This window comes from Tympanuchus pallidicinctus, unplaced genomic scaffold (assembly GCF_026119805.1).
Source record: "Tympanuchus pallidicinctus isolate F22 unplaced genomic scaffold, pur_lepc_1.0 scaffold4, whole genome shotgun sequence".
NCBI classification, from domain to species: Eukaryota; Metazoa; Chordata; class Aves; order Galliformes; family Phasianidae; genus Tympanuchus; species Tympanuchus pallidicinctus.
In genome coordinates, this window is record NW_026294758.1 from 11,701,603 (window position 1) to 11,716,234 (window position 14,632).

A 14,632-nucleotide genomic window follows, 5' to 3' on the forward strand; every position below is an offset into this window, starting at 1 on the left:
CTTCTTGAGGGCACTCAGTTAAATCAACTTTAAAAATAAACATTCTGCAGGAAATACTTTCAATTTGACCCATTATTTAGGAAGAAATTTAATAGCAGACCTGAACGCCTGCATGCAACTTGAATATACAGTGTTACTTTCTGAATACTTCATGCTTCTGAAAATTTTAGTTTTTTTTTTTTTAAATATAAAGCAATAATGCAGCTGTGTACTCCTAACCAAACAGTTGGAGTATGAGCGCTCCCTCACAGAGCTGAAATGGCATGCACTAAAAAAAATTTACAATAATCCAGGAAAGCAGTTTTAAATTATACCCAGAAAGACATTCGTTTTAGGCTAAGACAAAAAGAGCGTCCCAGATTTTGTGTAAAGAGCAGTCAGTAGTGTGATTAACCTAGACAATCGTGACTTGATTTGTCAGAAGCATTTAGTGAGGATCTTCACTTCACTGTCCTGACTACCACATTCATATATCTGAGACAGAGAAATTTTCATTTTCCTTGTATGATTACATATCTAATACATTTATTAACGTTGGCTCTGTTGAGTATTTTGCTCTAACTATGCATAAATATCACGTTTGGGTTGGGCCTCTTCCTGTTGTGATAGGGAGTTTCAAGACGTTCTGTGATTTTGGTCATGCTGTATTAAAAACAAAATGAAACAGTTTAAATATGGACTGTTTTCCTTCTCTTAAATAATGCTGCAAACAGGCAGCTTAAATTGGTAGTAGTCATTAAAAAAAAAAAGTATGTTTTGGTATATGTTGGTTTGATGATGAATGATCAAGTCTGTTCTGCTCTCAAAGTATTAATTCTTAATATTACCCTTTGCTTAGTCCTGTAATGATCAGAACACTAAGAAAAGTGTTTTCCTCCTCAATTTCATCATAGACTGAAGAAGGTGCAGTTCTTTTACTACTGAGTGCATCAGGATGACAAGAAAGCTGAATTGTATTCTGAGCTTTCTTGGAATCATTATAAGAAGCAGGGCAAATGAGTCTTCAAATCTTGTTTTCCCAAGCAGTAAAATAAAATATGTTATTGGTGCTCAACTGATATTTATTTGAATAGATTGTGATTTCTTACATGTTTTTTCTTTGTTTCACATAACTGATGAATTCTCTGAGAAACATGACAGTATTTAGCCATTATATATGTTCCAGTATTTCAAATATAGCATCTGAATTTCCTCTCCTCAGCGATTTCAAACAGTTGTCAAGTGAAACTGAATACATGACAATTAATGGGACAACAATGAAAAATCTTGAAATTTTACAGAATCAGGTAAGGAAAAATACAGTGTTTTTTTGTTTTGATTGCTGAGATTTTCAGAGCTGTCTGACATACTGTTCCTAATGGATTTGCTTTAGTTAGTTCGAAAATTTCACCCAGATGTTTAAATTATTTTGAATGGAATCAGACTGAAGGAGGATTATATTTTAAGAAGTATAAATGAAAGATAATCTCTAATGGGTTTTAATATGAGTTAGGAACCTTATTGTATTTTGAAAAACAGAGTTTTACTAAAGTTTTAGACTGCTTTAATAAGAGCAGTCAGGTGATGCAGATGCAATAGCATTTTTCGTCTATGCTACTGGTTCATGTACAGACATAATTTAACAGGTTAAATTTATTAGATTCATTTTTACAAACATTTTCTTGCTAAAGAAGAAGCATATTCAAGTAACTCATGACTGCTGGAGAAGTTTTATCCAAGGTGTTATTTATTAGAAACATCAATAAACATGCTTTAGTTGCAATATGTGATAGTCTAAATAGACAGCTTACATAGAGGAGTGAATTGATTGTTAAGTTAAAAATAATTATGTTTATTTTTATTGTTTTAGACTGATTTGAAAACAAAAGGAAGCCTGCTTTGGGTCTTGGATCATACTAAAACTTCCTTTGGTCGTCGGAGACTGAAGAAATGGGTAATTCAACCGCTCATGAAATCCAGGTTAGATATCTCTTTTTCTTAAGCTAAATCTATATTTTAAATCCTTACTGCATTTTACTAGTTATTTTTACTTGCATCTGTGATATATTGCATATGAAGTGTTTCTTTCTATTAGTTTGGAAATATGATGACTGCTCACTCATATATTTTAAGCTATGGCTTATTTTGTAATGATTAGAAATGTTTTATTTTTTAACACGTATCATGCTTATTTTTACTTTATCATGAAATGCACTTTGCCTCTTCTTATTTCCCCTTGCATGCTTTATTGGACTGTAAAACTTAACCTTTAATACAGAACAGAAATAATAACAGTATCAAGTCTTTCCATGTGATATTTGTTACCTACAATTTGAGTTTCTGGAGTTCGTCCTTGGAATGTCAATTCCTTGAGAGTTGTCAGCATTGAATTTACTCAGTTTCTGTGTTACTATCTTCAACTATAGCGTACAGAAAATAGTTTACAGAATTGTAGGATTTGGAAGTGACCTCTGGAGATCATCTAGTCCAACCCCTGCTAAAGCAGGTTTCATACAGTAGGTTACATAGGAAAGGTGGGTTCTGAATACCTCCAGGGACTCTACAACTTCTCTGAGCAGCTTGTTCCAGTGCTCTGCCATCCTCAAAGTAAAGAAGCTCTCATGTTCAAATGGAACTTCCTCTGTTCTAGTTTGTGTTCGTTGCCTCTTATTTAGTTGTAGTGCACCACCAGAAAAGGCTGGCCCCATCCGCTTAACTCCCGTCCATCAGACATTTATAAACATTGATGATCCCCCTCTTGGTCTTCTCTTCTCCAGGCTTTCTGCATAAGAGAACTAACTGAATAACTTTTCCCTCTATTTTACTTCTGTACTTTTCATTTGCTAATATCAGAGTAAATGAACAAGTATGCCAATGTTTTAGCACCATGCTGCTATTGATAGATAGTACACGTTTTTATGGAAGCTTTTTTTTTTTTTTTTGGCCAATTTTTAATATGCTAAATCACTATATGATTCTGAGGTATGGCTGCTAAATTTTCTTCCTAGCTTTTGTAAGAACTTTTTGTCAACAGTGTTTAAGAAAAAAGCATGTAACTATTTTTCCCCCACCTTTGTTGCTGATGTGAAGTATCATAGACCTGTTTTCTTTATAGAAGCCATATTGGTTGGACAGTAATGACATGGAAATTTTTGACAAGGCTTTAATACATTGATTTCAGTATGACTTTTGTTTGCTTGTTTTTTTCTTCTGATAATAGCTTGTCTATACAAGAATTTACTCACTTAAAAATGGCTTTACCCTTCTTAAATTCTACTTTGGGGAAATTAATTATCTGCCTGGTGTTCATCTTAAAAGCATACGGATAGAATTTCTGGGCCACTTTACAGAAATAAATTGAAATAAATTACTTTAAATCTTTTGCAGCCCATAGGCCCCCTACAGCCTTTTGGGAATTGTTCGTAAAGTTGTCAGTGGGGGGAGCCAGAGCACAGGCTCAGGGCTCATGCAAGAAGAGGATGAGATAGAACTGGTAAAGAACCTGTAAGGGAATGGCTCTAACCATTTTGCTCCCAGATCATTGTATGTGATGCCACAGGTGAAACAATCTTCATCAGCAGTGCAGGGACACTTATCTGGCCACAAGGGATAAAAAAATTCTTGCAAGGGGACTTCAGGATTTCTTTTTTCACCAGGAAATTTTAATTTGTATTCTCCTTTGTGCCAGTGCAGAACCAATGGTAGAAGTTAGCTATTTTGATTTTTCCTTTCTTTTCTGCTCTTTATTACTCCCAGAGTGCTAAGACTTCTCCTTTTTAAGTCTTTTTTCTCAGTATAGCAGAAAGTTCTATGGCTAGAGATATCAATAGTCTTTGTTTGAATTGAAAAAAGCTATATTGTTTCTGAGTATTTTTTCCATCCTGACTAGAAGTTGTAATTTTCACATGTAATTTCACATAGTAGTGCATCAGACATCCAGTAGTATGGTTTCCAGTAATGAACACAAATGCACTTAAAGAATATTCTGTAATACTAATTCACCTGTGCCTCCTGGAGTGACATTTTCAGTAAGATTTTTGTACTGCAGCCTTTCCAGTCAGTAGGTAGGTGAGTTTCCCCTGGCATATCAAAAAGTGAGAGAGTGTAATTACAGCTCTGTGCCTTAAAAGTTGGAAACCGCTTGGGATGATGGATAAGCACACTATGTCAAGTTTAATAAAGGTAGAATGTGTATGGACAGATTACTTGGGCAATCCTGAAGGCAACCATTAGATCATCAGTAGAGTAACATATTCAGAGAATACCGAGAAAAGGTTTTAAGCATTAGTCATGTGCAATTTTGGGGAACAAAACAAACAGGCAAAACTAAACAAGGTGTAAGGTCCTCACTTGCCTGGTTGTACTAAGATGGCAATGATGAGAACATACAGTCACTGAAGACTTTTTATTTTTTTAGGAGGAATTGGAAAAGTCAATGTTTTTTATACAAGTTGTGTTTGTGCAAATTACAGAAATATTATCTTGACTTGCCTGTGTTGCTTTTGAAGTTTCATCAAGTATCTTTCTCACCTAACTTTTGTGAGGGAAGTGAAAAGAAAATAGTTGAGTTAGAACATTTTTGACTGAAAAAATACGCTGTTTCCTTGTAGGGCCATGAAGTTTGAGCAGGAGAAGAAAGAGATGCTGTCACACTCAACAGTCAAAAAGTTAGGGCACTGGTATCAGGATACAGCATTTTAACATAGTGTCATTTTTTCTGTCCTTGTATGTGTGCAGCATTTATTATTACTTTATAATACAAAATTATAATTAATCTAAGAAACTTAGAAGCTGATGTGAGGCAGTTGTTACTTTTTCAGTACCTATCAGGGAAAGGAAAAATATAATTTGTTGTATGTAATGAATATGTTGTTCTGTGATTGTGGTATGAAGGGAAGTGGAAGGCAGAAAGAGTCCTCATTTCTGCACGATGAGTCTTTCCATGGTGAAGGGAAACAGAATGAGAAGGAAGATCTGCCTGCTGTAAGTGAAGATCATGTTGAAGACTGTGTAAAGAACCTGAAAGTGCACAAGTCTGTGGGACCTAATGAAATTCATCCACGGTTTGAGGGAACTGGTGGATGAAGATGCCAAGCCACTATTCATCATATTTGAGAGGTCAATGGCAATCTAGTGAAGTTTCCACTGACTGGAAAAGGGGAAACATAACATCCATTTTCAAGAAGGGAAAAAAAAAAGATCCAGGGAACTGCAGACCAGTCAGTCTCATCTCTATGCCTGACAAGATAATGGGGCAGATCCTCCTGAAGGACCTACTAAGGCAAATGGAAAATAAAGATGAGGTAATTGGTGGTAACCAGGATGGCTTCACCAAGGGCAAATTGTGCCTGACAAACTTGGTGGCTTTTCTGATGGAGTTACAGTGTCAGTAGATAAAGAGAAACTGATGTCATCTACATGGACTTGTGCAAAGTATTTGATACTGTCCCACATGACATCTCAGTTGCCAAATTGGAGAAAAATGGTTTTGATGGATGGACCACTTATTGGATTAGGAATTGGCTGGATGATTGTAGTCAGAGAGTTGTGGTCAACAGCTCAGTGTCCAAGTGGAGGCCTGTGATGAGTGGCTTTCCTCAGGGATTGCTGCTGGGACCGGTGTTACTTAACATCTTTGTAGGTGACAAGAACAGAGGGATCAAGTGCACCCTCAGCAAGTTTGCAGACAAGACCAAATTAAGCAGTGCAGTTGACATGCTAGAGGGAAGGGATGCCATCCAGAGGGACCTGGACAGGCTTTAGAAGTGGGTCCATGCCAACCTCATGAAGTTGAGGTTGGAGCACAAATACAGATTGAACAGAGAATGGCTTGAGAGTAGCCCTGAGGAGAAGAATTTAGGAGTGCTGGCTGATGAAAGACTCAACATGAGCAGTCAGTGTGCGCTTCCAGCCCAGAAGGCCAACTTTATCCTGGGTTGCACTGAGAGAAGTGTGACCAGCAGGTCAAGAGAGGTGATTCTGCCCCTCTATTCTGCTCTTGTGAGACCCTATTTGGACTGCTGCTTCCAGTTCTGGAGGCATGGACAAGGAGGACAGGGGCCTGTTGGAGTGGGTCCAGAGGAGGGCCATGAGGAGGGCTGGAGCCCCTCCCCTATGAGGACTCTCTGAGAGAGCTTCTCAGCCTGGAGAAAAGAAGGCTCCAAGGTAGTCTGATAGTGGTCTTCCAGTACTTAAAAGAGGCCTACAGGAAAGCTGGGAAGGCATTTTTTATCAGGGCCTATGTGATGGGATGAGAGGAAATTGTTTTAAACTGGAAGAGAGGAGTCTGAAACTAGATATCAGGAGGAAATTCTTTACTGTGAGGGTGATGAGACACTGGAACAAGTTGCCCAGTGATGCTGTGGATGCCTCCTCCTTGGAAGCATTCAAGGCTGGGCTGGAAGGGGCTGTGAGCAACCTGTCTAGAGGGAGGTGTCCCTGCCTATAGCAGGGGGGTTGGAACTACATGATCTTAAAGGTCCCTTCCAACCCAAACCATTCTGTGATTCTTAGATCTCCCATTCATACTCCCTGAGTATTGCAGCTGACTTCAAGCTCTAGCTATGCTGCTTGTAGGGTCAGGAGTCTGAACAGAACATACAACTGTTGAACTAATACTGCACCCTTATTCTCACGGGGTAGTAATCTGTGCCTGTACCCTGCCCAGCTGTTGGTTTTTCCACAATATGTAGGAAGTTCTGTTACTGTGAGGTCAAATAAACATCTTTTTTCACTTTGTCGAGATTGGCTGGAATTTAACAAAGAGTTCAAATCTGAGAAAGGTGGATGGATAGAAAAATTAATTGGAATCTCATTATTTCCAAATTAAATCAGGCTATAAAGCTAGTAAAGCTATGATGATGTGCTTAAAGTAGAACATGAGATAAATGATGGATATATCACATAGAGCAGTTTATAGCCACTGTAAGGGAATGTGTATGCAGAGAACTCTGTGGCCTGTATGTATGGAACAGAATACATTGCATAAGAGTTTTTTTTTTTTTTTTTTCCTGGTCTATTTCTGGAAAGACAGAATATCTTTAATCTTTACCTTGATTCTATGAAAAAATATCTTAAATTCTAGTGGGTGGATATCATGAAGTTTTATTTCTAGTGCTGTAACCAGGGGTAAGGTAGATACTTTGCCAACTGAGCAAAAGATAACCTGGGAAACGTTCGTGTATCCCTTTGTTGCAAAACCGTTTAGTTTATGAGTTAGAAAAGTGTACACAAAATTTGAAAAGCTTACATGGTGGGGAGGCAACTTGAAGTGGTAAAATGTTCATTGTGTGTGTGACATGAACATGTTAGATTGCACAACTCTCTGGCTCTTATTAGGACAGTATATTTTATTTTGAAGGTGTTCATGTTTTGAAGTAGCTTGGACAGACTGAGTGATCTGTGGTGAGCTTCTTTAATATTCTGTTGCATGTCTTAGCATTTTGCTGTGTTACATGTGAAGAGCAGAAGTTAACTTAACAAGGTTAGGGATATGGTTACAGACAGCAGAGCTCCTTAAGCATACACAGTTCAGAAGTAATGCAATTGCAAGCACACAAGGCATACTCCATGCTCTGGTGTCAGTAGGTCTTGTCTGTGTCAGCTTGTGCAGAAATAGGAGAAAAAAAAATGCTTGCCTATGCACACAAATTCAGATGCGTGTTTTCGTGATGTGTGTTGCTTCAAGTGTGTACTGCATGCTACAGAATGTGCAAAGTGTACTAGGGCAAACAGAGAGCAGTAAGTAAAAAGTCTCTACAGGAATCTTCCATGTCCGTGCCTTCCATGCCCATCCTACCAGTAGCCCTGTTCCTGCACTCTCTGGATAAAGGCTGGGGACAGAGACATCACTCCTGATTCCTCCAGGTCATGAATGCAAGTGCAAAAGTGTGAAATTAAGGAGTTAAATTAAGGAGTTGACCACATCAGGTGGGTGGCAATGAAGCCTCTTTCTGCTTGCCGCCAGGGATACCAACAAATCATGTGCTTAAGGCTTTTATGGTGAGCACACATTTTAGCCCTGCATATACACACCAATCTCCCAGTGTGTTCCACTGGTTTCATGTGCTTGTCTCCAGCACACACTATTGGACAAAAATGATTAGAGGACTTTAATGTCCTTTAGTTTTGTGTATATTTTCTAGCTCAGCTATGTATGTAATTGATTTATACTCATTTGATATTTCTCTAGTTAAAGCTGATGCTTAAACCTCAAGGAAGGAGGTAAATGTATTTATTTAGACAGCTGCCAAAAACACTTCAAACTTTGTTTTTCAAAACTGGATAAACCATATTTTTAATTATCCCTCACAAACAAGATTTCTTTTTTTCCTTTTTTTTTTTCTAGTAGCCTTTGTAATGCCCTGTTTCTTTCTGTTCTGGATGAAACGATGCTTTTAAAAAGGCTTTTGCAAAGTCTTACAACATAGTACTGATAATTTCTGTTAGTCTGAGTAATGTGCTTGCAAGAGCATATAATGACCAAAGCTTTAGCAGTCTCTGAACTGCAGATGGTTCCTAATGTTTTTCCAGAGTGTAGGAAGTATTCCTATTGCATATTGCCTGTTGTTTGGAGGAGATGTCCAACAAAACTGAGATGAAGAGAGTCCTTTTCAGGGATACTGGCAGTGGCATGTCTTTTCTAATATAAAACCAGATCACTCTGATTCCTCTTGCTTTGAACATGTAGTGCTATTGCATTTATATATCTCTACACCACTTAAAATCCTAAGGGAAAGTCTTTTATGTTTGACTTTGACCTTGTTCCCATATCTAAGACATCTGAGTAGTAAAGCAAACTACCTGAAAGTCTTTAAATAAACTTATCTTTATTCAGAGCTTGTTTGGTTACAGTTTTATACTATCAGCATCCAGACCTAGCTCAGAACCTTCTTTTGCAGCAGACATTTAGGAATGAAATCTGTCTCTCCTACAGCACAATTTCATGGGCTAAATTTTCCTGCTAAGCATAAAGACTTCATAGCATCTGTGCCAATCTGAAATGTACAAATGCAGGTTAGAACATACGCCTGAAATCTCAAAATTGATATAGTAAAGGAAAAGATTGCAACATCATCACATGTATTCATTCATTTTTGCTTGCTGTGTTTTGGTACCATTGAGTGTTGTTTCTTATTCTTTATAAATGCAGTAATCAGGCATGCATTCATGTAAGCTAAAGTAGCAAACGATTCTCTTTTTTCCTCACAAATAGCTGAAATATACTGTGTGTGACCATAAACAAAAGTGTTTGATTGCCATTTGCATAATTTTTTTTACATTCTTTTAACAGATGTGAAGACAAAGTTTATCGTATTTGTGTATTGCTGTTAAGTACTTGAGGTCCATATTGTCTGCTCCTGGCTGCGTGTTTATTTAAGGGAATGTTGAACCTCTGTGCAGGGGAAGGAGACGTGAGTTTTACAGTAAATTTTTCTGTTTCTCCTGCATATGAAAAACCAAGTGAACAGATTCAGAAGGATGTTAATTTTTTTAGCTTTCACTTGAATTTCATTGTGGCAATCATTATTATACTTGTTTTTTACTCTTTAATGGGTTATAATGCATAAATTACAGTGGTCATAGCAGTTGAACAGTTCAGGATTTAGCCAATGAAGTCACTCAGGTTCCAAAGAGAATCACTGAGTAAAAAGCCACACAGACCATTCTAAAGGATCACACAGCTTACTGATTTCCTAGTGGTAATTCTGCCATGGCTTTGTGTTTTGATACTTGTAATTGCTTGCTCTGAGAGGAGAAAGTGGCTTAAAGCAGAAAACACTGTGCTGTTTAGCAGCTTTTGAAAGCAGTAAACTCATCTGATGTGTTCAAATGCGAACAGTGCTCTGTAGGATGATCAAGAATCAGGCAGTGTGACAGAATATAAAGCAATAGAAGTGTGTGCAGCTTTCATGTTGTCATGTGTTTGAAAGTAGCTGGTGTCAGAGATGTGGAGCATAAAACTGGACAGCTGGGAAATGTTACCTCCCCTGGGCATGCTCCCAGCAATGTGCAGTACAGGCACTTTTGCCAGCACAAGAGATATCTGTGTGCCTCTTGAATTTTCCTAGAGTTTAGGTAATACATTTTCTTTGTTCAAAGTAATTAGGGAGGAGTCTGCTACACATTGATCTAGACACAGATCATGGAAAGCAGCTTTTGTTGTTGCACATCCTTTATTATATTTCTGAAATATTCACTGTGCTTCACATATTGGTTTGGTCTTCAAACAAATTTAGTAAAAGTAATTTCAATTCTATACTTTCACCGTACTTGAGTTTCCTAAGATGAAAGAACCCACATTTTCTGCATTTATTGTACGTTAAAAGATGTATAACAGATTCTTATTTGTAATTCTTTGCCTTGTGTAAATATAAAACTTTATGTGACTAAAGTTTTCTTGGGTTCTTATGTAGTGGTTGCATAAGTCGTATCAGTATGCTTTAAAGGTAATGAGTAAGTATCACATCTAAAAATATTGGGTTTGCTTCATTGTATGAAAGATATCTAAACATCTTTTAGGTCTGTTAGAATTGCTGATTCAGACTGATAAGATGTTGAGGCACTAATTCAATGCACTGCATTTGTGTCTGCAGCCTTCTGTTAAGGCAAAATAATAATTTTGCCTTAATAAAAAATAATAAAAATAATAAAATAAAATAAAATAAATAAAAAATAAAAAAAATAATTTTTAGTGCAGGATTCAAATATTTTCCTATTTGCAAATTTTCTTTTTTACTTACATATTTAGCAGCAGAATAAAGGAAGACTATATACTATGACTTAATTTCAAGTCATTCTTCTAACGTACTAGAATGAAAAATATCTAACTACATTGCAAAGTGATTTTAGTATTGTATTAATGATGTGTCTTAGTTTCAAACCACAACACAATGCTATTCTTAGATGAAGAATATGGCAGAAGAGTTTTGCTTTGATTCAGCTGACTTCTGTTGCGTTATTTTGCAGATGACTGCTTGGAAAACTGGATAGATTTCAGTTTTTTGACATGATTTATACAGATGGGAAAGAATATGCTAATAGTGGACCTAAATAGAGAACGGAATAGTAGCCAATATATAAAATGTGAGACAGTTTCCTAGCATCAGTTGCTGAGTTTTTGTATAAATGTTACTTTCAGATTTTCTCCTGGCAGATTATTTTTCGAAATCATATAGATTAGAAACCCCCAACTGTACACTGAATAATTGTGCAGTGCAGAATAAATTTCTTTTCAGGTAGTTTAATGACTGATCAGCCTAATATATTAGTCTCCACAAAGTGTTTACTAGTGTAAGTAAAAATGTTTAAAGTTTAAAAGCATTCTTTGAAATTCATCGTCTGGCTGTTCTTTCTCTTTCCTGTCCTTCCTTCCCCATATATGTGCAGTTTTACATAACTCTTCACAGTCCTTCTGGCTTTCACAATAGGAATCCCAGTACGGTTTTTTTCAGGTGGAAAAGTGGGTCATCTGATACTGGATGCCATTCTCCTGACCCTTTCTGATTTGCAGGATTAAGGCAGAAAAACTGTATGGATGCTTAGTTTTAGATTGCTGAAGCTACAGTACCATAGCCATATGTGAGGATGATTAAAGTGCGGATTAAGCTTTGAAGGGAGGAGTTTTTTGAATATCTACATTACTTTACATATTGTTGCATGTTTTCAGGTGGCCAAATAGATACAATCATGCTGTTTGAATTGAGTGGTAGTGTTCTGGAATATGTGTGCTGCTTACATGGGCTTTTTGTAATAAAAATACAGATGATTGTCTTCCTTAGGATGCACGTGTCTGTGATTTAGCAGCCTAGTTCACTCTCACACTGAAGAGCATTCCAAGATCTTGAGTACAGCAAGTTTTAATAACTGTGAAAATTTAATCATGGCTGATGATGCTGGCCTTTCAGAATTTCAACATGACTTTTAGCTGGCTTCAAAGTTACACACACAGAGTGCTTTATTATTTTGTCACTGACATTAACACACCCCAATTTCCTTTCCATTATCCAGCTGTCGTTCAGAAAGCTGTGTGAGGCACAGAACTTATATCTGCTGTCTAAAATACATTGTGTGACAGCCAACAGCTTGCTAGTTGATTGTTTAGTTGTGTAACCCTGCTGGTACCATGCTGGTTGTCATGAGGTACGTGGCTGTGGCTCTTAGAGATAAAATTTAAAATTCAGTTGTGTTGTATGCTGAAAGCAGCCATTATGTCTTCAAGCAATTGCGCTGTTGGTAGCTGCTTTCTGCTCCTGCTGTCTAAAGGCTGCCTGGCTGCCCAGAGCAACAGCAGAAGTGTTTAGCTATGTGATAAGTGATGTTTCCAGAGGAGAGGGACAAGGTCAGGAAGAAGGTGGCATTTTCACAGCGTGCAGAGTGGAGCCCATGAAGTCTGATGTTGCTGCTTTGGGCTCGGAGAAAAACAGTCTGTCAGGGCAGAGATAGACTTCGGGGAGTGTGGTGTGATCTGAGGGTAGGCCATCCAGTTTGGAGGCAAAGCAGCTCATTTCTGAGCTGTTCTGGGGCCAGGGTGGAGGAGTCCATCCCTGATCCCTGCAGTGACTGTGAAATAAGGCCTTGCATTGTCTGAATCTGCACAGACAAGGGTGCTATTAGAATTACATGTATCTTGAGTGCACAGACAGTTGTGATGTTTTCCCTTTCACATGTGGTGTAATAAAATTTCAAGGCCTTTAGATTTAGCTGCCCTTGGGGTCACAGGCCTCTGGCTATTGGTCTGTTGCAATGTCTGCAATCTGTGGAGCTGCCTGATTTTGTTGAATTTCTCACAGGGAGTGTTTGTTAGCAGCTATAGGGCCAAGTGAAGTGGCAGTTCTGGTATAAAAGCCATGGATACTGGGCACTGAAAGCAAGACAGGCATTCTCTCTCAGATTCCTAAATTTGGATTACGGGCTTAATGTTCTCTTTCCTATGCTCACTGACCTCTGAGCATCTCACTGTCTGTGAGAAGAGGCATGGGCTGGGCTGCATTTGCCTTGCACACGCTTGGCTAGTTCATGAAGTGACAGCATCAAATGACTGCCTTCTTCTGAGCCTACAAGGATGGATGGTCATGCACAGCAGCAGGAGCAGTATGGTAAATGTGGTGATTTACGGACTCTTGCCTCAGGAAGAGAATGTTGGATAAAGTCTAGTTAGATGAAAATGCATGTTTTTGTTTTTTTTAATAAACACTTAACTGCCTCACTAAGATTTTTCAAGTTTCCTGGAATATCATGTTTCAGGTTCAGAGGTATTTGTTGGAAACTTTCAATATGCCTACTTTCCAGCTTGCTAGTACCCATATGGTGTGCCTGCGGGCACATTGGTGAGGGACTCTGAGAAGAGATCTGATCAGGAAGAGATGTGTTTTTGCCATGAAATTTCAGCAAATTTTACCACAGCTTTCACTTAGTTAACCTTGTTCTGTTGTGTGCGCGATTGCCACAGAGATAAAGCCTGAACATGAAAAACCTTTGACATGTCTCTTTTGCAGCTGTGTAAAGATAGCTACCTCTTGCTTTGGCCTTCCTTTGGGCTATGTGCACAGAAGCTGCTCTTGTTCATAAGTTCCCAAAGACTCTGCATGTTTTGAATACGCTCATGTATCTTTGATCTCAGTCTTTTTGTAGAAGTGTTGGGTTAATTTGAGTTGCACAAAAGTAAAAACAAAAACAAACAAACAAACAAAAAGGAGTTTATATCTTTGTAAGAAAGGTGCAAAAAACTGTATAATTATTTGTTCAAATAAGGAAATGTTTGCTGAAACTGTGGACGCTCCATCCCTGGAGGCACTCAAGGCCAGGTTGGATGGAGGCCTGGGCATCCTAATCTGGGGGTGGGAACCTGCCCGCAGCTTGGAGCTGCCCCGAAAATTGGAGCTGAGTGGGCTTTAAGATCCCTTCCAACTCAAGTCATTCTGTGATTCTATGAGTTTATCATTATTTGTCTTCAGACTGGAATATTGTGATGCATGTTACAATTTTTGAAGAAGACAAAATCTAATGTGGTTCTGATTTTTTCACTGCTCTGTGAAAAAGCAGAGAGGTAAAATGGTAACAAAAATTTATCCTGTGTTGCAATAAAGTATGTGAGATGTAGTTAAAAAGAAAATTCTTCCTTCCCTTTCCCAGATCCAAGAGTGGTACTTGACTGCAAATTTAGAGTAGAATACTTAGGACTGAGTGTTGCTCATTTTACATACCATTAGATCGAATATGTAGACGGTGGCACAGTATATACTGAGCTGTTTTGAGCATTGAGAGGGCAAATGATTTAACATGTCCAGGTGTTGTTTGCATCTTGAATGAAAGCTTACAATTTTACACATTTATAAATTTTGCTTATCTTTATGAGAACGTGTCTATAGTCAAAATGTTAAAAAAGAAAAAAGGGGTGGAAAACACGGAAGAAAAATTGACTAGCTATATACCTTTCCTTCATAGAGTTTTATTCATTTAGCTTGTGATTAATCTCTTACAGTGAAATAAATGCCCGGCTTGATGCTGTGTCTGAAATTCTCCTGTCAGAATCCAACGTGTTTGGCCAGATTCAGAATCTTCTTTGTAAGCTGCCAGATTTAGAGAGAGGTCTCTGCAGTGTTTTTCACAAAAAGGTATATCCATGATTATCCTAATCTATTATTTTCTAATT

The 14,632-nt window shown here is 37.9% G+C and overlaps 1 protein-coding gene across 1 annotated transcript in view; it reads left to right on the plus strand.

The window, feature by feature from the left end:
- Positions 1 to 14,632, plus strand: part of MSH3 (mutS homolog 3) — a 110,073-nt gene that overhangs the window by 44,295 nt on the left and 51,146 nt on the right. Inside the window, exons 11-13 of the mRNA XM_052700656.1 lie at positions 1,202 to 1,286; positions 1,850 to 1,959; positions 14,462 to 14,594. Coding sequence (XP_052556616.1) covers positions 1,202 to 1,286; positions 1,850 to 1,959; positions 14,462 to 14,594 — 328 coding nt within the window. The remainder of the gene's footprint in view (positions 1 to 1,201; positions 1,287 to 1,849; positions 1,960 to 14,461; positions 14,595 to 14,632) is intronic.